The following is a 25,178-nucleotide window of genomic DNA, read 5'->3' on the forward strand; positions in this document are numbered from 1 at the left end:
TAAATTAAATATGTTCATGAAACAAAGTGACCTAATCTCTTCACAAGGCTTGGATAAAATCACTTGATTCATATGGATTTGATTTAACGATGCATGACCTTTTTGGTTACCTGGACTTCTAATGGATAGACAAAAACCTCTCATTATTATTAAAAATCTTTCTTAGGTGAACCAAAGTCTTATGGGTTTGTAATGACATGAGGGAGAGAAGTTTTCTTGAAAAGTACTTCCTATCTACTGTCAACAAACAATCTACAGTATGTACAGTAATTGTTTTCAAACATTTCAATCACAAATTACAAATCAGCAAAAAATCCAACATTACGGTAATTGTCTCATTAATTGTGATCCCTAAACTCAAATTGCACAAAAACGATCCTTTCAATGTGCATACATGCTCTAGAATAAACACATGAAAGTAACTGACTGATTTAAAAAAATAAAGAAATAAATAAAATAAAAATTTAAAAATGTAAAAAATTTAAAAACTGTACGGTTTTTTTTCTCGTTTTTTTTTTTTTTTTTTCATATATGTACAAGTATTCATATATATACAAGTATTACAAGCTGGTCCCTCTGCAGTAATAGTTTACCTGGCAGTGCCTTGATGCACGCAGGGTCAGAAGGGGTTGAAGCCACGCCAATGCCCTGGGCATTCTCTGCCTGCACACGGAACAAATAAGACTCGCCTGTCTCTAGACCCTTGACCTGCAAAAATTCAAACAATACGCTTGATAAAGCCATAGAGAAACACAACAGCATTCATACTTCCATGACTAGCTGAAGTAATAGTACAAAATATCTGAGAATGTGAGTTTGACAGCACAAATCGATACCTTAAGATAGCAGTGGTTGACTGAACTTTCGTTGACTTTGCTCCAGGCATTAGAGCCTTTCTTGGATTTCTCAACAAAGTATCCAGTGATGGCACTGGCGCCGATGTAGACAGGAGCCTTCCACTCCACCACCACCGAATCATCCCTTACTTCAGTGAAGGTCACGTCATAGGCTGGACCTGCCAAAGCCAAACACGAGGAAATCAATGCTCCAGTTTTTCACACTTTCAATCATCTATTTGGGTGAATCTCATGAAAACATATCCAGGTGACATATCAACCTAATACGGATCACCCATATTCTCATCACTGTAATTAATCTGGATGTTTTATATCTGATTTTCATCTGAAATATAACTTCTTTGATTTTAGGGTAAAACATAACTGGAACATATTCTACACAGCTTCTATCACGTGTATGGGTCTTCTGTATTTCTTGTCTGGTCTTGACCGTTCAATACACAAATGTCAAGGGAAAGAGTGTGTCTCGAAAATGTGTCTCGAACAACAGCTCTTTGTGTGAAAACAGCTATTGATCATCTTACTCGGTTCACTTGAAACCAAGTAAGTACATGTTTTGAAACATGTACTATTATACTATTAATACTTTATTTTTTAATGATTGTGATATAGTGCAGTGGTGGCTGGCAGCATGGTGGTTGCAGGTTGGAACCCTGTAATATAGCCAAAAGAGAGCTATGGAGAGCTCATATTCCCCTTGTAGACTTTTAATAAGGTTTTTAACCATGCAAACAAGACATCTTGCAGCAGAGGATCTGTGCCTCTAAAACCACTATAAATCTGCTAAACAACAACTACCAACGTAATGTTTGCCAAGAATTGTGGGTTGGAAGACTCATGCATGAGTGTGTTTTGCACACTTAAGACTTTTACTTCCTCTAAAGTGTTCTTAGGGCAGCACATAATTACCAAAATTCAACATAATCATATTGTGCCAAACATGCATGACTTACTTTCTTCTGTTGAAATAAAGAGATATAATTATATGTAGAAACTTCAAAGAGCTCTTTTGCAACAATATTAGTTAACAGAGTTGTAAAAAAAATTTAAAAGGGCAATAGGGCAAAAAAAGTAAAAATTCAGATCTCTGTGGTGTGCTGTCAAAAGACCATTAGTTCTTGAGTGTGTTAATTTAAATACGAGGAATGGAGAATAAGATTCCAGAGCTGCAGAGGAGGGAAGATTTTCAGTGACAGGGCTCAAGAATAAGGATGTCCCGCTGGCCCGGGACCAATGTGAAAGAGTTTTGTGGCCTTTCGGGCCAGTGCTGCATTGCCAATGAAAATCTTACATTTAATGATCTTTTACATCCTTTGTTATGCCTTGGAAACTTAAACATTTGGCTTTCTGTGATGTAATCTGCATTGTTGATTAAAATTCTGCTGCTTCTCCTGTAAAACTTAAAAACATGGTTCCATAGCTGACATTAGTTAATGCATTAACTAGCAATGAGCATTACATTTGTTACTGTATGTATTAACCTTTCTTAACGTCAGTTAATAAAATAGAAATATTCATTGTTAGTTTATGTTGGTTCAAGTCAATTAAATTGATGTTGAAATTAACACAAACTAAGAATAATAAATCTGTTAGAATTATTTTTCATTGTTAGATCATGTTAACTAATGTTAAAAAATGTAACATTATTGTAAAGTGTCACCAATTCTGCCCACCAGGTACTAGCTGGTTAACATAGACAAGACATGTATATAATATATGTAATTACCAGTTATTAAACTAAAACTATGCGCAAAAGTCGCATTACCTGGCTCAGGCATGGTCCAAGCCTCACATTTGAAGGGAGCACTAGGGGTCGAAGCATCACCCAGTCCAATCAAATTAGCTCCATAGACCCTAAACTGGTACACTGACCCAGCTGTCAGACCTCCAATCTTAAGAAGGAACAGTTCATCTTAGTAATTATGTTATGCATATTATAAATCAATCAGTATAAGCCGATGTAACAATAACATGCATAGGATGCTGCAATACATGGCCACCTTGTGCAGTCTTTCCTTAATGGGTGGGATGTTGACCTCCTTCCATGTTTTCTTGGCCACATTGCATTTGTCAATGTAATAATCAGTGACCTCTGCTCCTCCAGAATGGATGGGCTGCTTCCAGTTGATCACCATGGATTCCCCATCACAGTAGAGAAGAGAGACATCATAAGGGGAAGAAGGCAGCTCTGTGGAGAAGACAGATTGTTTTAGCTTGTCCAGCCCATTACTCATGTCTTGGACTGAGAGGAACATGCCTCATCTCTGGCTTTTAATATGCACATTTCTGAGAGAAGTGTTGTGTCTGCAGGTGTGATATAGTTGTGTGAAATGCATCATTAATGTAACACATTGTTTATATATAAATAGCTATGTACGCAGCTCACTGAGTTTTTGAAAAAAGTCATCATTTTCTGAAAATGGTTGTTGCCCATACAAAAATTGCTATCAGAATGCTAGGATGTTATGAGAGAATTTCAGTGCAGTATCTAAGGTGTAAGGAGTTGTTGCTAGGTGCCTACTGGTGCAGGTCAAAAGAGCCCACCTTCAGGTCCCTATATATTTTGGTCCTACTTTTTTTTTTTTTTTTTGGGGGGGGGGGGGTTGAATGTTTTGTGTTTTTTTGTTTGTCTGTTTCTTTTTGTTTTGTTTTTTTATGTTTTTTTTTTTTTTTTTTTGACTGTTTTGACTGGCAAATACTGTAAATGAAACACTCTCCTCAAGCCACACAAGGTACCAATGATGTCCATAGCAAAAAGAATGGTATAACATGAGTTATACTACATTACAGCTGCTTAATTCCATCTAATAAATGAATCTAAAGAAATCATCTAATTTAATTTCCCGAGCACTGTTTTGACTGTCTCTTTACTATAGACAGGCCTGCACTCTTAGGACAAAAAGTTTCATCTACAGTTTAATCTTTTGAAGTCTCCGAGTATGGAATTGTCCCCCTGAGTCCAAACAGAGGATTGCTGTTAGCTAAAGCTAAAGAGTTACAAAGCAAACAGCTCTACAAATCATCCAGATCTGTAAAAATTTAATGGTCTGCTGGCTGAAATCATTTCTACTTGTTGACTAAGTGTCCCACAGAGATACGGAAAGAAAAAAACATTCATTCATAAATTATTAAACCAATTTAGCAAATGGTACGAGGTTTAAGGGAAATAAAAAAAAATGTAAAACCTCTTCCATGCATCTGTCTACTAGAGGTGGGTAGTATGACCATATATCTTATATATTTATAGTGTGACGGTTATATTACACTATGAACAATTTTAGAATTCATTTTTTTCTGCTGTGATTGTGTGGCAACTTTCCTTAGCACTGCCTATGCGTGAAGATCAATAAAGTCTTGTTCCAACCAGTTGTAATGTCAAGTCTTGTGGGCCAGTTCTGGTGCATGCCTCTTTTTTTTTGTCATTTACTACACCATGGGTTTATCAATAACAAACACATCCTGCTGAAAAACAGCTTTTGAATGTGTTTGGCAAGAGGAAATGGATCAAAATAAATGGTTTCTTGATGGAATATCAAAGGAGACTGGGTTGGGAGAGGCAGACTTACTAAGAGCAGCTCTCACAGAAAGAGGAGCCGATTCCTGGGATTCGTCGCTGAGGCCCAGCTCATTGATGGCTTGAACACGGAAGACATACGTCTCACCGGTGGTCAGTCCGTGCACAACAAACCTGTGAGAACCCAGTAATGAGGCAGTGAAAGAGGAAGTTTCTATTTTTAATTATTTAGAGAATAGCATCCTCAGAAAGCTGATGTAAGCTTTCTGGTTTTCCAATGGCATTTAATGTTGAAATATGTGATCAGATATTGTTTTTGTTTTTTTCAATTACCATATCATGCACTTTATGGCACTTTCCACAAATCAGATTTATTTTGGTGCCCCTGCTGTGTTCATGGTAGCTTTTCGTTTTAAATATTTTAACTCAAATCAGTATTTTGTGTCTAATTATTTACTTGTGAGGCAAGTAGCTGTGTAATAAGCACTTCGCGTCGGGGTCCTGATCACCCTGTCGTGGGTTATTTTGCGATAACAACTGGCTGGATGTACATTATGCCTCGCTTAACAAATACAGCTTTTGATTTGAATAATGTATTAGTAAATGTTGAAATTAACATTAACTACGATCAATAAATGCTGTAGAACATCTTAAGGTTACGTATGTAACCCTAGTTCCCCGTGGGAACGGCATCCAGCGTGACTATGCTTTGAATTGTGTGTAATCAGACCAATGGATGGGCGCAATGTCACGGACGGGGTAACATGTGACCAGGAAGCTATAAATGCACGTGAGGTGGAGACAGCGGCAGCTTCTGGAGAATGAGGGAAGCGCTCGCAGGGATGCCGGAAGTATGGCAGGAGACGCAGCGTCTAATTCTCTCGGGGAACTAGGGTTACATACGTAACCTTGAGACATTTCCCTTCAGGAACTTGAGCTGCGTCGAACACTTTAGGAATGAGATGCCCACGCCGCCAGACTTTTAAGTCCCTGTGTAGTGTTTATGACTTCAGCACAACTACGGCAAGAGGATGCAGGAACCAGGAGCAGTACGAATATCGAGGTTGTAGAATCTGACGAACCTCTTGGAAGGACCATAACTGACAAACATACATATATCCTGCATAGCCACACCCGACAGGAAGGCCTTGGCCAGAGCTTCAGTGGAGTGAGCCTTGACCCCTAAGAGTGAGGGAAGGCCAGAGGACTCATATGGCATAGAAATGGCATCAACAATCCACCGACTGAGGGTCTGTTTAGTAACTTCCTCCACATGGCAGCCTCTTGGAAGGACCATAACTGACAAACAACTGACTTAAACAAACAACTTCCTCCACATGGCAGCTCTGTGGACATACAGTATGTGTCCAGTGCATGCAATTTAGCTTCTGCTGGTCAGGCTCCCGAAAGGGAGAAGGACAGAAAGCCTGAAGTATGACAGGCCGTGGTATTGAGGAGGGCACTTTAGGAATGTATCCTGATCTAGGGTACAGAAAAGCTTTGGCCAAGCCGGGGGCAAAGTCTAGGAAGAAGGTGGCCACTGACAAGGCCTGCAAATCTCTGACTCTTTTTAGAGAAGTGATGGCTAATAAGAAGACCGTCTTAAGCATCAGAACTCAATCTGAAACCTCCTCTATTGGTTCAAACGGAGGTTTACAGAGAGCCTCCAGGACCACGGCCAGGTCCCATGGTTGAACACGAGGTCGTACAGAAGGTCTCAGCCTCAGCGCACCGCAAAGGAAACGTGTAATCAGGGGGTGTCTTCTGACAGACTGACCACCGAGAAGGTCGTGTTAAGCAGTTATAGCCGCCACATACGCTTTCAGGGTGGAGTGGGTCAACCCTGCAGAGAATTTAGCCTGCAAGAACTCTAGCACTGAACTGACCAGGCAGTTAAATGGGTCAAGCTAGCGATCTCTACACCAGGAAGTGAAGAGTTTCCACTTCAGGGCAAACAGTTTCCTCGTAGAGGGAGCTCTGGATTGGATCTCTTAGGTCTGGGAGAAAGTGATTTAATGCTTGAAATATGGCCAGCATCTTCAGGCAGTTGATGTGCCACATGATATGGCTGCCGCTCCACAGACCGCACGCAGGATGACCATTCATGACCGCACCCTAACCGGTGAGGGACGCATCTGTTGTTAACGTTATGCAACGACAAGGAACGCCCAACACCAGCCCCTGTGACAAGAACCAATGTTTCCTCCACATATCTAAGGCACGAAAGCATCACCGCGTGACCTTGATCATGTGAAGTGGATTTCCTCTCGAGGAAAACCCCTTGGTCTTGAGCCACCTGCAGTGAGGATCGACTCGATCCGAGCAGGAGACAGCTGGCCCTGCATCGTGGTCGAATCCCACACCACGGCCAGATAAGTGGTCATCTGTAATGGATAAAGCACACTTTTCTTTACGTTCAGTCTTAACCCCAACTCTTTCATATGGGCAAGAAGGACATCTCGATGTCGAACCACCGTCTGCTCCGATTGATCTAGAATCAACCAATCGTCTATATAATTTAGTATGTGGATGCCCTGGAGTCACAGTGGAGCCAGAGCAGCATCCACACACTTTGTGAAAGTTCGGGGTGAAAGTGCGAGGGTCCGAATTTTATGTTTCCTGATCCGTTAGAGAAGACCACAATGCCGGCTGTTCTGACTCACAGTCTGTAAGTACGTTTACAAACACTGTGTAGGGACCATGTCAATGGGAACACAGTTCATGCACGGAGCTCACTTCTAAAGTGCTGATTATATGAATTAGGTGTGTAAACAAAGAGAAAAATGCAAAATATGCAGCGCTGGGGGGCGCAAAGGACTGGAATTGAGAACGGCTGATGTAGAGTAGCTCTTGTTGTTTGTCATTTCTCTGATCACAAATGCAAACATGGTTTTATGTTTACACGGCGCAATGCAACGCAACGTGTAAAAGCACAGTATAAGTCATTAGAATCCGTTATTATGTCCCCACTGGATGCAACAAATGGCTGGTTTGTAATGGGTTTTATTGTTTTTGTCTTGTGGCGCCAGTGTTCTGACCAGGACACGCATCACAGTATGGCAAGAAGCGTAACATTTCCATAACACGCTTGAGGCATTCGGCCAATCACAACACACTGGATAGCTGGCCAGTCAGAGCACACCTCGCTTTTCAGAATGATGAGCTTTGTAAAAAACTATGTGTTTCAGAAAGGCAGGGCAAAGAGGAGAAATAATAATATACAGTTTGTGGAAAATAATGTGCTTTTTGAACCTTAAACCACATAAACACATTTCATTACACCAAATACACAAAATAATGTTCTTTTTATCAACATCATATGACCCCTTTAAAATAAAGTGTGACCTAAAAGCATGACATTTGTTTCCTTTTCTCTCTTTTTTCTTTTTTTTAATTGTTCAAGAGTGTTGGACTTTCTTCTCCTGCATCATATTCTTCATGCAGTCCAGAAAGGCAGCACAACTGAAAGGTTTGTTTGAGCTGTGCCCTCTACTGTACAGACATGAATTTACATTTCCTTTAGCCTGAGGCTTATTCATTTCACTTTTAGTGTGAAAGGGCTTTTACATTTGCTAAAATTAGAACTTTATTTTATTTAATGTTCAGATGCTTTAATGGGAAGTGCCTCAGATCATTTCACCTAGACTAAGCTCATACCTGGTCTGCTTATGGGGCTTGTGATTGGCAGAGGTCCAGTCCTTAGATCCTTTCACACAAGAATCAATGTAATATCCAATCAGGTTATTGGGATCCTTTGGAGGTGCCCACTGGATTAGAACAGAAGTGTCTGTCTCTCTGGTTGCAACGACTTGTCCAGGAGCTGAGGGCACACCTGAATGAACACAGAACTTCATTTCAGGGGTGATTTCACCGACAAGCCCAATCAATCCCTTGATGACCTATCATGCATGAATCAGTTCCACTCCAGAAAGGCAGATAAAAAATCATTACTGCCTTAATGACAACATCAAAGTCAGAGCAAACTTCAGAGATCTATATGCCATTTCATATGCATTTCAACATGTCAATATCTGAAGTGAAATACATCATAGGCACATTGGCCTTTCTGTGACATGCTTTTTTAAGGCATTTACCCTTCAGTTGCAGGGTTGTTACAGTACTGGTGGGCTCGGAAGGCTCGCTGACGCCGTACATGTTAGCGGATAGCACACGGAACTGATAGTTCTTTCCCTCAAGCAGGTCGAAGACAGCATAGCGAGGAGATCTGATGGGTACTTTAGTGTTCACTCTCTGCCAGGATCCAGCTCCAACTTGAAGCTATTAAAGTCCAGAGTTAATAAATACACTCTATTACACAAATATGTATTGTGTGGGAAATTAAGACTGACCGCTTTAACCTCTCACAAATACAAGTTTTTAAATGTTTTTTTTTCTCAGTTGTCTATCCTTGACAGTTATTAAATTAAATAAAGATTAAATAGAGGCAAAGGCTGACAATGGATTTGCCACAACCCCAAAGTCTGCAAACACAACACATTTCATTTTGTTTTAATATTGGGACAATAGATTAAATAAAAATGACAGAAAATGTACCTTTTTTAATGCTTTGTTTGCATAACTAAATAACCTTTTACAGCTTTTCATATTCATAAGTCAAAAAACTTAATTAACAATTAAACAACCGAAAACAAAGACAAAAATACATTTTCAACCCTTTAGGATCAGCACTTTGCATGACTATTATTATTATTGCTTTAATATAATAATAATAATAATAATATGCTTGTTGTGTAATATTAAGTTATTATTGTGTCAAAAATCAGGGGGAAAAATAAAAATAAAATAAAAATGGGTCTTAGATATCAGTTATTGCAATGAAACAAAAAATGGCATTGTTAAAAAATTATTTTGCTTTAAAATATATAATTAAAACAACAATATCAGTCATATCTATCTCTAAGCTATGAAAGATTAACTTCTGAGAAACACATTTTTCCTATGGCTGTGCTGCATCATTTAATGCAAAACAAAAACTAATTTAAAAATATTCCTCTTAAACATTCTTACACTTTAGGTTTTTCTTAATGGATAAAATGTGACATAAGAAGAAAAGTAAACTGCTGAAACAAAGTTTGTGACTATTCGGCTGGGTCAACGTCTGGCAGTGAGCTGAAACTAACCTTCTCAATGTAATACCACATGGGGGCTTTGCTATGGTAGACTGGAGGGACCCAACTGAGCACAACATATGTTCGGTCCGTCTCTGAAGCACAGACTTTAGAGGGAGGTCCTGGAGCTTTTCCCTCGGCTGCAGGCAAAGCACATCAAACAGAATTACTGTTTCTACCCTGAACACATATACACACACTAGGAAATATCCAAAATAATTTCACTAGCTTTAAAAGCAAGTTTAATATCATGGACTGCTATATATACACACACATATGCATGTACATGGGTGACACTAGTTGATGTGTTCATTTCAACTTGAAAAAGAACCACAGATGTTTGTGCGTTCCCTTCCTGATAGAATTCTCATCAAAAACTAATCAGTACCTCTCAGAAGAGAGCCAATTATGGGCTAGATAATTATTGGTAATTTTGAAAGCAAAAAGCATGAAAAGAATAGGGGGAAAAGCACTAAGTGACAGCTGCTGTCACCTAATACATAATACAAATACAAAGACACACAAACTTGACTAAGTGACAAAAGGAAGAACATTTTAAGGCAGATCCACCCCACGATATTTAAGGATGCAGTAAAGGGTATTTCCAGATGTCATTTTTGGGCTCTTGAAGGGCACTGAAGAATGGACATTTTCTCCAGTGGGTCGTCCTACGATAGTGAGCAACTGGGCCGAAGCCGTATACATGCAATCGTCACTATAAAGTAGTAGTTTAGCCAACTTAACTTGCCATTTTTTTATTATTACTATAGAAATGTCCATGACTTTTCCATTATTATTTAAAGATTATATTCACTTCCATGGTTTTAACATGCATTGAAATCACACTTTTAAATCTGACCAATTTTTCAGTAAATAAATCCAACTATAAAGTACCTTCAAGGTCATCATAGTAAGTCACAACGTCAAGTCTTCCACCAAGTTTTGTGGCTGTTGAAACAAAAAGCAGTACATTATGAACACATACAGTGTTAACCACTAAATTTTACTTCATGAGGACTTAGTTTTGCTCACCATGAAGTCTCTCAAACTCTGTAGGGTCCAGAGCAGCAATGGGCTCAGACATTCTGGAGGGTCTGCCAGTGCCGCGAGAGTTGACGGCACGTACGCGAAAGTAATAAGAGTGTCCCTCAAACAGACCCTGCACGGGATATTTGCAGATCTTTGCAGGGGAGTCGTTACACTGCACCCAGTTCTCTGTTCCAACTTCACATCTGCCCAACAAGAGTTAAAGAAAAAACATGAACAACAATGAATATGGACAGTAATCAAGATTATCATATCATTACTTCCACACTGCTGTGAAAGAGGAGATGATATTTCCCACTTTTGCATTCCGAGGAGATGATATGAGTCTAGGAGCATTCATACGTAATTGCAGAACCATGCATCACTTAACAATCTGATCACTGTCTGACTAGAGTAAATTTCAGCTCGATAATAATGCAGCTCAAAGTGACAGGGAACAAACTACTCACAGCGTCTATTAGCCTATTCAAAGCATGTCCCAGGCAAAAATATGTGTTTTTCTAAGTAGCTTCATTGGAAGGGACAACAAACTTTCTTTTGTATTACAGAGAACCTACAATTAAGTAACATTAATATAACACTTAAAGCACGCTTAAAACTGTAGACTTTAAGCACATTTTGTCTTAGTCAATAAAACCAGATTATGTTTTAAAGAAACAATTTTGTTTTAAAGAAGCATAATAACACATGCATTTTTAAGCAAAACAATGCATAAAAGGAAGTTTATGTTTTAAACAATAAAACACAGAAAATAGGGCGAAATCAACTGAGAATTGACAGCATCCTTTTTTTTGGGCCCACAAATAGATATTTGCGACAAGGCAAATATAGGTGGGGCCTGTCAAACATACTTTTTTTGCTATTAAAAATGGTGCACAGGCTGATGAAAGGAAGTAATGCAGAGTTTAGGGATGCACTTTTAAAAACTGCACTCATGCGTGAGATGCGGAAATTTCAAAAAGTGTGGCGCAATGATCAAAGACGTCTGTTTAGTATGGAAGCCCATTTCCGACCCACTGAATAAAAAATAAAACATGGTAATTGCGACTTTTTATCTCACAATTCAGAATTTTCATATCTTGCAATTCTGGCTTTATAAAACGCAATTGCGAGTTATAAAGTCAAAATTGTGAGTTATAAAGTCAGAATTGCGAGATATAAACTCATTAACATTTGTCAATCAGGTAGATTCCATAATAATCCTCATTTGCATAGAAAGAAGTCCGGTTTGGAATGAAAAGATTGACAGCAGCCGGGTTTCCATCCAAAGTTGCGAATTTAACTTATGCACAAAATTGGAATATCACACAAAACATTTGCGAACAAGCACCGTTACCATCCAACGAGTGAAAGAGAACAAAATCGTCACTTCCTGATAAACTGGCACTATACATAACTAAGAAAAGTAGGAGAAGCTAAATGCTAAATGTCTAGCAGATATTTGACAATTTCTTATCTAATGCCATGACATTCAGTGTCCAAATATTTCTTGAGGCCACTGTATCAAATATCTTATATTCCACAAAACAACTCCCACTGGGAAGACACCTTTAGTCAGCACAGTCACCTGTCAACAAAGTATCCAATGATGGGGCCTTCAGTGGTGGTGTTAGGAGGTTTCCAGGACACGATGACATAATCTCTATTTGCATCATGGATCTTAATGTCCATTGGGGCTCCGGGAGTTTGAGGAACTGGAGGTGGACCATCTGCCAAGACAAAGCATGATGACTCCTACACATCACTGATTCGCTGAGGGAATCACTCCGAAACAGATGTATGCGCTATATGAGATGAATTATGCTAATCCAGACCTTTAAAGAATCACATAAGATTTTCAACAACCCTTGGAAAAGTTCACAACTCTTTACCATCAACGAAGACGTAAGCACTGTGGACCGCATCGCCTCCCTTGGTCACCATGCGGAGGGTATAAAGACCCTCATCGTCCTTTGCAAGTTGAGTAAGCGTGAGCTTGGCAACACCTCCTCCAGACTCCATTTTCACCCACTTGGACTCTTTCAGGAGATACTCTGGAGGGCCCAAAAAAACAACATGGGGTATGAGAGGAGAGAAAATGAAATTATTTCTTTTGTAGAATAGACTGCAGATCTGGAAAGTGTAATCTGATGATTCAGTAAATGAGATTGGAGTGAAATGAGTCATACAAATGGACATAAAAACCATTTTGTTCTGTGAACGACTCGACTGCAAAACTCACAACTACAGAACAACTCAAAAATTAATATATGACCCGAGGTGAATGCCACAATAAATAAATGCAGCTGTCATAGGTTATTTAAAATACAGCAAAAAAAAATATTTCAGACTAAATATATCTCATTATTTATGCATTTGAAGAAGTATAATATATTACAAATGTGGAATAAATATTAAAATAACAATAAATAGTGATGATCACCTAAATATATTTTATTAAAATATTTTAATACAAGAAAGCATCCACTTTTTATGAACTTCCATTAACATTTTTTGAGTGTTGACACATACAAATCATTAAATCGGAATTATGATTCTTAACACTGTCATCCTCACATATTTGAAATTACTCTAATGGCTAAATGAAAAGCATGTTAACTTTATTGCAGTATATACATTATTGCATAAAGGCAAAATGCGTAATGTCTGCGTCAGTAGCTGCATAAAATGGAATTGCAATCTGTTTGTTTAAGCAGCCATTATAAAACACTAGCTCAACCAATGATATGGATTTGGGGTGGGACATCTGTTTTCTAATTAATATATAATAGGGGATTAAAAAGTCCTTATTTTTCACATTATTTTTGGCGCACAAAAATTACCGTTCATTTCATATTCAGCAGCTAGTATAAATCTTGTAGTCATATGAAATCTGTGAATGCGGGTCGGTCACACTACACTTTTCGTTCCACTGACTTCCATTCATACGCATGCGAATGTGGGAGAGCGGAAACACAAGCTAATGCGAAGTTGTTTTACATTTTGCTGCGTTCAAGTTTGGTGAACTCTGACCTACGAGTTCACATCAGAACAGAAGATCGAAACGTCACGGCATGACCTCGTAACTGAATTAAAAGAACATAAATTTAAAGCCACAGCACTGCAGGAAAGTGGAGTAGATTTTATGTTTTAGCATTTTGGATTTACTACTATTTGTTATCTGTTGACCGTTGAGGGTCAAGAATGAGAAATTTTGCATGCTCAAAGTCTAGTGTGACCGCGGCTTCATTAACAATAACCTCACTACAGACACACAAAAACTATTTGCGTTGGCCTTTGATGGCCAGTTCCTACCATCTCTGTACCACAGCGCCTCAGGCTGAAGGTTAGCCAGGTTGGGGTTGATGATCATCTTGCAGGTCAAAGTGACCTTATCGCCTTCTTTTCCAAAGGTCACGTCAAACGTCTCAGTGTAGGTGATGTTAATCTTTGTATACTTGATTTCAGGTAAAATGGCATCTGAGAAACACCAAAACAGGTCTTTTCTTTCATGACTTGTGTTTAAATCATATCATTTATTCATTAGAGCCCTTCACACTTACACTGGTAAGGCATCCAGGAGTAAGGATTGAACTTTTCTTCCTCTTTGCACCCTAAAAGTCAACATAGAGAGTATATAATGACTTTGTAAAGAAAAGATTCATCATCTGAATTTGGGTAATTAATAGTTCTTTTTTTTGGTTCTCCAGCAACTGTATCTTGTTTAGATATGCTTAGATTCCAGAAAACAGGAGAAAAAGTCTTACTCTTCACAATGATGGAGGCCTGGGAAGAAACCTGTCCATGAGTGTTTGAGGCTACAGCCGTGTACATTGCAGTGTCATCAGTCGCACACCTACAAAAACACACATAACTCATTCACAGGTGTCTACAACTTCACTCAATACATGACTGGATCGCAACACCGCTTCACCCACTCCACTAATTAATCAGTCAATAAATAATCACTATGATTGGATATATGCCACAGTCATTTCCTAATTGACATTTGGAAAGCACATAAAGTGCTTCCCCGTCATGATGGATAAATCACCAGTTAACTAATGCTCTAATGTCAAGAGGATAATTGCAACAAACTAAATGCTAATGTAGACTAGCTCCTGTTTTTGGAACATGTTCAACACGGGAGGCTCTGAGGCTTGAATAGCAAACACGAGATGCAAGGGACAAGAAAATGAGACGACTGTAATGTGACCTTCAGAGTGACCATACTATATTAGAGCCTTCTCCCCCGGCCCCTGTGGTCTTGAGGAGAATGGCTGTGTGGCAAAAAGTGAAAGGTTTGGCCATTTTAGATGAAATGCGGAAAGCCAAGCTTCACATGTGAGGTTTGGACTCTGAATGCAAGAAGCCATCAGGAATGTGACATAAGGGCCCGGGTGAGTTTTTGTGGGACTGACAGGGTGACAGCAGTGAAAGTCATCTCTCTGTAAGGCGCCGGAGTGTCAGATGACACCAAACTCAGCACTCTGACATTAACAGCTGACAGGAGCTCAAGACGTGGGCGGCGCACCGAATGGCCCTGGACTAAATTGGAAAAGTTCACATGCAATCCCAATGACATGACTTCCTTTTGTGGAAATTCACTTGTTAATTACATTAAATTGTTTTTTAGAGGGTGAATCTCATGAAACCTATCAAGAGCTTGTCCTTTGTGGTCAAACTGCATCGCAAAATGTTTTAAGAAAAAGCATTGAGAAAATGAAGAATATTTTGGAATCATTAAAATGTATGACAATAGTAGGATGAGTAAGGATATTTTTCTTAATTTCATTACTGTAAAAAAAAATTGTGATGCCTTATTTTAATTGTCAATTATTTGCACCTTATTTATGTATTTGTTGCACTTTCTTTAATTTAATTAGCTGATTTAAATAAAATGCTACATTATTCTGAACTAGTATATTACAATAATTATTTAAAAAAAAAATAGGCACAAAATAAAGAGAATAACCTCTTAAAATTGCCAAAAAAAAAGGTTAAACATTCAGGTGTATTACAAGTTTTGGGGGAATTTACTTTTTTCTTTTCTTTTTTATTTACCTAGTGGTCAACATATAATTATGTTACAATGTAAAATCTTACTGGATCTAAAACAGGCTATTATCTATATGCAAATGTATTTATTTTTTAGGTGAACTGCAAATTTTTGATTGCTGCGAGACAAAAGTTTTTCAAAAGTTTAATAACTTGCAAGTCTCTTTTTTTGAAAGTTTCCTGCTTTCTGTGGCCAATTAATAACTACTGTAGGTGAGCATGTAATGAGCACTCAACCCGAGTCTTGTCAGTCATTCAAGTTTGTCAGTCATTCCATTCAATACAGATCATCAGTAAACCACATGCTGTCATTGCATCACTAAAACGTCTAAATATTACACAGGAAAGTTCAAATTACTTGAGGATGGCGAGGGCATGGAATCCTGCATTGCTCTCCACAAAGTACTTTCCAGAAGAAATGTCCAAGATGACATCATCCTTGAACCTGTAGAATATTTGTCATATAACAATAATACATTTTCCTGGACACACACACACATATATAAACTACAACTTCAAAGTCAAAGTGACATTGTATGACCACAGAAGAGATTTGCACTGAACTTGAAGAAACCTCACCATATAACCTGTGGAGTGGGATATCCCTCCACAGTGCAGAAAATTTTAATAGCACTGTTTTCATACACTGTGTGGGACCTCAGTCTAACCACAAACTTGGGGCCCCTGATCATGGACTCCTCACGGATGTATTTCTCAGGCATCTTCTTCTCCACCTGATGAAAAAAGACAATTCATTGTGCTGTTGGATCATAAAAAGTCTGTGAAAAAAAAAATGTATGTCCAACATACAGTAGAGTCAGTCATATTTAGCCCTTGATGCCTACTACAGGTAACAGCAAATGTCTTTAAAGTACATTACAGTGCATGTTTACTAATGAAAGTATTATAACAGAAGCATGTCAAGAAGTTTTTAAAAGGAAAGGAATGATTGTTTAAAGGGCTTTACCACTCCCCGGATTCTCTTCTGTGTTTGGTATTGATATTTCACCTCTTCAGCCGCAGAGCTGAAAACACATTTGCATACACTCTTAAAAAAGGTATAATACTATCAATGGGGCGGTATCCTAAGGTACAAAAGTTAAAAGCTACATCTTTGTACCCCTTTAAAAGTACATATTACTACTATGTTTCAGTACCTGAAGTGTACATATTAGTACATTTTGAAAGGGTACCGCCCCAGTGACAGTTATGTACCTTTTTTTCTAAGAGTGTATAATAAAATGACATCAGTGGGCTCAAAGCATAACTCTATACAAACAGCAAGAAACAAAAATCACCAAAAAGAATCAACCAACCATTCAATACAAATCAAATAAACAATCTATTCATTTCGACATGAAATACATTCAAACATACAAAAGCATATCATAACTCATGCATTTCAAGCAACGCCTGTTTAGGGCAGTCTTAAGTGGAAAGAAACAATTAAAAGAAACAGGTTTAAAAAAAAAAGAGAGAATTTTTTTTTATTTGATCCTCTTTACCCATGGTTCACATGAATAGCTTTTATAGGTTTTAACCTATAATTAAAAAAAAAAAAACACACACACAAAAAAAAACAATACTGACCTTTTGACCCCTCAGAGGGTAGACAATAACTACCACCATCACAATGTTGCTTTGGTGTGGAATTCTTTTCACTAACAAATCTGCTTTTGTTCTGATATATTAAAAATATAACTAACATTGATCATTTTAGGGCAAGTTATCTACTTAATTTTAATGAACAAAAATAACTATTATTATTATTGCCATACTTATTACCATACCATTCTTATCAAAAGCTTATCAAACTTAATCTATGTATCTAAAATGTTCTATTGAAAGCAAAATGTTTCCAGGCAATATCTGGGTATTTGTTGTCCTGTGCATTATATATGATTGGTCAAGTTAAAGTATATACCTCTGGCCCTGAAACTGATCACCATTTCTTTTCAGTTGTTTACCATTTTAATCACCTTTTGCCTTCCTTCCTTTCAGTTTATTTTAAATGGTCCTGCAGTGTGATAAATGTAGCCTGTGGTCTCTCGCTCACTAATATGAAGTCACATAAGCCGCATGCATAATTAGAAAACAGTTTTACATGGAGTATAGCGTGTCGCACTGCAGGCCATGTCAACTTCCTAAAGTATTTCATGTCAACGACCCAGAGGACAGTATAGTGACATGAAGGGATGTAGGTAATAGGGTGTATTAGCAGAGCTCCAACAGTGTTATTATATGTTAACTGTTTTATTACAAGTTAGTTTAGTATTGCCGTAAACATCATGATTAGCTGCGACAATCCATTTAACTTGAACTTGCTTGATTTAAGCTGCTGTAAATCTTCCGCTTACCTGGAGTATCTCCGAACAACACATTTAGATTCAGTACTGAGGTATTCTCGACCGAAATGCTTGTGTCTGGTAACAACTGCAGCCATATTTGGCAACCCCAAGAACCAAGAATAAAACCTGGAACAAAAACATGCAGCATCTTTGCACACAAGACAAGACAAAATGCTTTCATTGATAGATGCATATTACTGTTCTCAGTTTCCTGTTTCAGTGACTGATGTTATTTGGGACAGTTTGTAGTAAACTGAGCAGAGTGCGGCCTACTCTTGATGTGATTTAGGTGTTAGGGCCTGTTTGCGGAGATGAAGAGGAGGGGCGTTCTGGAGCTTTGAGCCTCAGGGAAGCCAAACCTCACGGCAGTTTAAAATTAGAGGTTGGGGGTTGGGATATCGGACAGTCCAAGGAGATGGGTACAGTATTCCAAGGCAATTTCTACTGTATAGTGTACAAGGACAAGCTATTATTGTGTAAATGTACTGAAATATAGAAAGATAACCAACTTCTCATGAATGTTTATCTTCTAATATGGATAAATTAACTACAAAATAAACAAAGGGGACATGAACAAATTCCTCACATTTCTTTTTGATAAATATTTACACAAACAATCATGCACTCAAATGCAGCATTACATTATCTCATTTACATATGAAGCCCACATACATCACATCCAATTTGCATAGCAAATATAGAAATTTATGCGCAGTTTTCAATAACATATTTGACAGACGACGTGTAAAATTAAATTAATTAGTCACTTTGCATAATGCATCAAGATTTACGGGAGGAAGATAAATATTTAAAAGGTCATTTCATCCAATTTTTTCAAAAACAAAACAATGTCAAAGTGTGCCCAGTTATTCATTCACTTATATTCACAACGCACTGAAACTGGTTAAAATGGCAACTTTTTATAAACGCCTTCAAAGTCAAGTGCAGCTCCCACTCAAGCAAACATCATTCGAGATAGATCAACACCCAACCAAGGTAAAGTTCAAAAGATTCCTTCAGCCTGAACGATTTTGTATTTCCACAAGGACAACTCTGCATTATAATTTCAAAAGTGTGGAAATAAAGGGCCAGACATACTCACCTCGGGAGAATAGAAGAGCGCGACGCGGAGGTAGATGGATCTACCCGCCAGTGAGAAACCAGCTGATGAAAAGCAAAATATTACCCATGCGGAATGTTGCCTCTCCCGCATCCCATTTATGGATAGGCATTAAACTATATATAGCATTTACACTTTCTTCCCACATCATTTCGCACAGATATTAAGATACCAGACAGACGTTTTAAATTGACGCTGGATACTGAATGAGTTATATATATATATATATATATATGAGTTATATATATTATATATAAAAAGAGTTTAGTTTAAGGTGAGTCGAACGGAAATTGTAATATTGAAATAATGTGTTAACTTAAATACAGTACATATGAATTGGTTTGAATTAGTGGAAAATTAACGAAATGAACTTATTCCAAAACAACAAAACCCACCTTAAAATTAAATTATTCATAAATTATATTCCAAGAAAAAACATCCCTTTTTTAACTCTAAAAGCTTGATCTTCTAAGAACAAACATCCCTTAAACCCACACTGAAGTGATCTTCTAAGAACAAACATCCCTTTTTTTGCGCGAGTAGCGGCACCAAAAGGTATTACACAAATTACAACTGCTTTATTCTTGGAGTATTCGGAGAATTCTGTAGTTTTTATTTTATTTTAAACCTAAACCCACAACATTAAAATTACTTTGTGTAGATTTTCTAAATGCGTAAACTCGCTGTGTCTCGTGAATGGTGTTCTTGCAGGTATGTTTATAATAGTTAGTATATTAATGTATTTACAGAAATCTAACATTACTACAAAATACATAACAAATAAGAAAATCAAAGTTTGAAGATTTACAGTTTGGGGTGAAAGAAAAAAAGTCACAAGAAAAAAAAATCAAAATAAGATACATTAATAATAAATGTAAATACTTTATTATACAGCAACAAATTATACTAAGTCTAATGACAACTTTTATTAGGTTCTTATATTTAAGTTTTGAGTAAATCAGAAAGTGGCAATACATTTATCAGAAGGAACTGTACCAATGACATTAGAAAAGTTCCTGGTTATAACATTTCACCTTAATCTGCATAATCCACTTGCACGTGACATAAATTGTTGTTTGTGGCCGCAGTGTGTCTCCAGGGGGCAAGGAAGTCGACCGGAAGCTTAAAAATTACACCAGACTGAATAAAACCTTTCAAACCAGTCTCTGAAGTGACTCGACCGCACAGAGTTTCGGAAAGACAGTGGCTGGGCAGTCCTAGCTTAAAAATTACACCAGACTGAATAAAACCTTTCAAACCAGTCTCTCTGTTACTAAGAGGACATAAAAACTGCATGTAAATTGAACGGGCATATCAGACTAAACCAGGTAACTAAAGTCTTAACGTTATTTTGTTTGTGCAAGTATTATTGTTTTCTTTTTTTCTTCTGTTTTTCTCACATTTGAGTATGTTAAATTTGGACGCAGCTTTGTGGTATTTTCTGTGAATTTTTTTTTTTTTTTTTTTTTTTTTTTTTTTTTTTTTTGCAATGTAAGTTACGACTATGAACGCTGATAAATTCTCTTTTGTTCCCGGTAAGATGAACGGACTTGCACCATCTGGAAAAATGAGATTCATTGCAGTTGCTGTCATTCTTTGTGCTGGATATTTCTGTCCAACAGCCTTTGCTCATCCTCGGTATGTCATCAAATACATTTACACATATTGATGAGTTTTAAGTTGGGCGCATTAGCAGCCAAACAATCAATATTGTACATAGCCTCATATGTTTGTGTTTTCCCCTGTTTATTGAACAAGATACACATTTTAAAGCAATATTAACAAAGCACACTCACAGTTCTTGGCACAATTCCGGCTCATAAGAGTCAGGAAACTGACTACACTGGTTATTCTGACACAAATGTCATAAATCTTTTTTTACATTTTAAGCAAATGTCCTAAAACATGTTTGCGAGTGAAATATTTGCTTAATGCACAACATTATGACTGTGATAATAATAATAAAAATAATTTATCTTTTATATTATGGTTGTATTTCTTGTACTGCTTTTATTTTATTTGATTTATGGCATTTAAATAATACTACTACTAATAAACATTGTCACAGTATTCATTATTGTAAACCAATAAAAATAATGTACAATAATGAAAATCTAAATCTAATGAGAAGTGCTATTCCGAATAATAGAAATTGCAAATTTTGCACATTACAGCAAAAATAATTTAGTTAATGAGATTCAGCCATTTGCATGGCCATAATGGTTTTAATACGCATTTGATACTGTGACCATGATTTCTACATAGACGCATACCAATGAAGCCGTTTTTGGGATCTGTGTTTTGTACAAAATGTTTGTCAGATTGTAATTGTCACCCTGAAATCATACATATTGAACTGACGTCATCTTTTAGGGAAGAATGGACAGAACTCATCCTAACTCGACAATGGCCACAGACATTTTGCAGTGTATTGTATTGCCTTTACTTTCCATTATTTTATTGCCATTATTGCAGGCGCACCGTATATTGCTCCTCCACTGGGTATTGGGGGATAAATGATGATGTTTTTCATTTATAGATGGAACAATGCACAACAAATTTAAGCTATTGGACTCTGCATGGATTATGGTATGTTTATGAAGACACATTTTCTTCTTAATGCTTGTTAAAGTACAACACTTTCTTATTTTGAGGTGCATGTAATGAGTAGGGACTTATTATTTAATATGCACTAATTGTGATCATCATCTGTGTGTATTAAATGCATGATATTAATAACTGTCACGTGATCTTAAAAATCATCTGATAAGGATGACAATGCCAGTGATTGTAAGGATGATTATAATTAATGTCAGTATTTGAAGAAAATGTTTGTTGTTGTTGCAGGCCCAACGCTGGCATGAGCTGCAATACATCCTGGCATTTTAATGCCAGTTTGATTGAGGTAGTTTGCTTGCCTTGCTCGCCCTGTTGGATGTCATATGTTTTAATTTGATGGACATGTGCTTGACATTTTGTATGTGCATGTCTTGAAGACTTAATTCCAGAAATGGAAAAATACTGGCCAAATCTGCTAGCATCTTCTTCCACAAAATTTTGGTATGTCAGAAACCTGCAGATGTATATTTTGATCGATTGATTGAACTAAATAATGGACTTTTTATTGTGTGCTTTTAATTTTGCCTAGGCAACATGAATGGATAAAGCATGGAACCTGTGCTGCAAAAGCTGATTCTCTAAACAGTCAGCACAAATACTTCAGCAAAGCTCTCGAGCTGAACCTCAAGTATGACCTTAATAGGCAAGTTCTTGTTTTTCAGTGGTTCTTGTGTCATGTAAAAGCTGATTTTGTGGCTTTCAGTACATAAGGGGGTTGTGTTAAAGTAAAGTTGTTTAAAAGATGGGAGTATTTCTAAATGAGAACTGTTTCATAACATACAGACATTATGTAATATGTCTGCAGTTAAAAAAATAAATCAAAACAATGACTAATATTATAAAACTGATATTTCTCAAAAATCGGATTGAAGCCTCACTCAAAGCTTTTTTAAAATAGCGCTTATATGCACAGCTGTGACGCACATCAATTTAAATTCTATATTAAATGGATAATTCACTCAGAATTTCCCCCCATTTTATGGAAGTCAGTGGTTTTCATTTTTGGTTGAACTATCCCTTTACTGTGCCACATTATAATGTTACTCGACAAGCGATTCATATAAATTACAACACACCTTAATAACAAGTTCAGGACATGTCCCAGTTTGGATTTCCGCATTACTACTTGTTTACTCATTTTATACAGCATGTAAAGTAAAGCAGTCCAGCACATAATGGCTGCACAGTTATAAGTACAATGGTATAAACACTACTGGTTAACACATTTCTGCTACTGTATCTCTATTTCTGCTATGTGCTAGAAATAGCATCATAACACCCAACCCTAGTTGATTTCCTCATGAGTCTTTTGTGTTTTCAGTGTTTTAAAGAACAACAAAATCGTCCCCTCTGAGGAGTACTACACAGTAAGTAGAATTAAGAATGAATTAAGAATGACACTGAATTATACAGTTGCATATATATATATATATATATATATATATATATATATATATATATATAAACAGCTGCTAGGGTTGTGTTGGAGTGTGTTTACTGTAATGGTCCAGCCTGCTGTTTTCTGTTCCTGTCAGTGATTCCATAACTCAACTCAGCTAAATAATGATCATATTAAAAACTTCCCAAAATGCATCATCCATCTGATAAAAGGGCCTCAAAGTATTTTCCTAAACCACAGCATGCGTTATTATTGGCCAACATACATCACCATTTCAACACACACAACCTGACTTCTTGCATTCTTTAGTTGCGTTTATCCAACTTCCCTTTTTTTTTTATGAAGTAAACCAGAATCTTGTGATTATAGGCACATGTGAGTAATGTGTCATATTTCCCACTTGTCGTAGCTGGATCAGGTGGAGACAGCCATTACCAGCTTTTTTGGAGTGAAGCCTAAGATTCAGTGCGTCCATCCAGGAAAGGTATGAATATTCTGACCAACATTTGTGGTCAGAAAAAAGGTTGAGAAGTAAGGGGGGGGAATAAGGCAAATATCTATGTTAGAGTGAGGCATTTACAATGGAAGTGAATGAGTTTGATGCGTAACTCACGGTTAGATGCACAGTGACCACAGTTTGCCGTCAGTTTTGCTAAGGTGCAATCTCATTTCTTACTGTATTTCTCAGGGAGGCCAGGTTCAGACTTTGGGCCAAATAGAGATCTGCGTTGACAGGGATTTCCAGCTGATCGATTGCGAAAAGTCAACCAAAGAAATCTGGAGCAATGTCATCCCCCCAGTGCTTGTCAGTGGCCAGTCAGAGCTCAGTGTGTGTGATCACTCCGTGCCGGTCTATTACCCTCCAGTGCCCAGCAGATCATAGAGCTGGGCAACCCCAGACCTCGTGTGGGAGTGTGAAATCACGGAGCAAGAGAAGACGAGAATTCATTCTGTATTTGAAACACTGGAAACAGTGTTGAAATCTTTCCTGATTACACTATCTTTAAGCAATTGCACATTAAATTCCTTTGTTGTTTTAAATGTTGATGCTGGAACAATCTAGTGAAGATTTAAGGGTGTCACAGACTGCTGTATTCTAAGGTTACTGGGGTCACTTCTTATTAGTTTTGTAGGTTTTACAGTGTATGTTTTGGCAAAAAAAGACATGTCCAGATTACATTTACCACAAAATTTCAAGAATTAAATTATAAATGAAGCATGTTAGTTGAATTTTTTTATGTTACTTTTATGACAATTCACATTATTCTAAATTACTCTCTTTTAATAATACAGTATTTTTATTAAAGTAAAAACTTTTTTTTTTTTAATAAGTGTAAATTACAAGCAATGCAACAAATACTACAGTGCCATATAAATTCATGACAATGTACATAATATAGCACTATTATGTTCGCAAATCAGAAAGAGATTTTTTATTTATTTTTTTTGTAGGCTAATGTGCTCAATTTCCATGAAAGTAAATACTGATCCTAAAAGAAAGTTACATTTTCTCTGCTTTATATATTTCTTTTGATTTTAATATGAAATATGACCCAAGCATGTTTTCGACCCATTTTCTGATATTCACTCTTTTTTTTTTATAACAGACCCAGATTAGCTGTAGTATTCTGCCTTCAGTATATTTAATCTGATAAAATTGATTTTATGTTTGCCATTCATCCCTTAATTTGCAACGTTAATGTGTTAAATTTGTGGTTGGTTTGGAGCTTTGGGCCTACTGGCAGCAGATGCACATAATGCACATTTAAGCTTCTGCCGCTGGAGGGCAGCACATGCATTCTGCCAAAATAAAATGAATAAATAAAGCACATTGATGTTTACAGATATGATGTTCACATGTACGTTTTATGAATGGATGACAGCAATAAACCATAGGGAGAAAAATGACCATTTGCACAGAATCTTCAGGTAAATAAATAGTGTTTTTCTGTCTTTTTAACAGTTAAACACAATTATTAGATCATATTTTCATCAGATGTTGTTTTTGCCTATTTGATGTTTACTTAACAAAAAGCCATATCAGATGTGGGCATTTGATACACAACTTTTATACTTGTAAGGCATGTATAATGCTGGTGTAGGTACAG

General features: G+C 37.1%; 2 protein-coding genes across 2 annotated transcripts in view; one reads left to right on the forward strand and one right to left on the reverse strand.

The window, feature by feature from the left end:
* The window catches only part of LOC109068549 (myomesin-2-like), a 36,530-nt gene extending 17,418 nt beyond the window's left edge, over positions 1-19,112 (reverse strand). The window contains exons 1-20 of the mRNA XM_042768418.1: positions 19,035-19,112; positions 17,942-18,058; positions 16,552-16,609; positions 16,164-16,318; positions 15,943-16,029; positions 14,294-14,382; positions 14,090-14,140; positions 13,842-14,006; positions 12,419-12,580; positions 12,115-12,256; positions 10,533-10,732; positions 10,395-10,448; positions 9,513-9,640; positions 8,466-8,649; positions 8,029-8,203; positions 4,424-4,545; positions 2,858-3,045; positions 2,623-2,749; positions 837-1,015; positions 594-708 (exon numbers count right to left, since the gene is read on the reverse strand). Coding sequence (XP_042624352.1) covers positions 594-708; positions 837-1,015; positions 2,623-2,749; positions 2,858-3,045; positions 4,424-4,545; positions 8,029-8,203; positions 8,466-8,649; positions 9,513-9,640; positions 10,395-10,448; positions 10,533-10,732; positions 12,115-12,256; positions 12,419-12,580; positions 13,842-14,006; positions 14,090-14,140; positions 14,294-14,382; positions 15,943-16,029; positions 16,164-16,318; positions 16,552-16,609; positions 17,942-18,027 — 2,467 coding nt within the window. The 5' untranslated portion in view covers positions 18,028-18,058; positions 19,035-19,112. The remainder of the gene's footprint in view (positions 1-593; positions 709-836; positions 1,016-2,622; positions 2,750-2,857; positions 3,046-4,423; positions 4,546-8,028; positions 8,204-8,465; positions 8,650-9,512; positions 9,641-10,394; positions 10,449-10,532; positions 10,733-12,114; positions 12,257-12,418; positions 12,581-13,841; positions 14,007-14,089; positions 14,141-14,293; positions 14,383-15,942; positions 16,030-16,163; positions 16,319-16,551; positions 16,610-17,941; positions 18,059-19,034) is intronic.
* A 1,099-nt stretch (positions 19,113-20,211) lies between these two features.
* Positions 20,212-24,915, forward strand: LOC109068564 (ribonuclease T2-like). The gene is made up of 10 exons (XM_019085335.2): positions 20,212-20,380; positions 20,593-20,690; positions 21,426-21,480; positions 21,592-21,641; positions 21,900-21,957; positions 22,048-22,112; positions 22,201-22,314; positions 22,993-23,038; positions 23,480-23,554; positions 23,759-24,915. Exons 2-10 carry the CDS (start codon positions 20,593-20,595, stop codon positions 23,951-23,953), a joined length of 756 nt encoding a protein of 251 aa, XP_018940880.1. The 5' UTR covers positions 20,212-20,380; the 3' UTR covers positions 23,954-24,915.
* Positions 24,916-25,178: the final 263 nt, after the last annotated feature.

This window comes from Cyprinus carpio, chromosome A13 (assembly GCF_018340385.1).
Source record: "Cyprinus carpio isolate SPL01 chromosome A13, ASM1834038v1, whole genome shotgun sequence".
NCBI lineage: Eukaryota > Metazoa > Chordata > Actinopteri > Cypriniformes > Cyprinidae > Cyprinus > Cyprinus carpio.

Excerpts from the sequence above, each read along its gene's own strand:
- LOC109068564 (XM_019085335.2), top strand. The coding sequence starts at position 20,593 with ATGAACGGACTTGCACCATCTGGAAAAATGAGATTCATTGCAGTTGCT. Across the intron at positions 22,113-22,200 it reads TCTTCTTCCACAAAATTTTG|GCAACATGAATGGATAAAGC; the intron begins GTATGTCAGAAA and ends AATTTTGCCTAG. Across the intron at positions 23,555-23,758 it reads AGTGCGTCCATCCAGGAAAG|GGAGGCCAGGTTCAGACTTT; the intron begins GTATGAATATTC and ends TGTATTTCTCAG.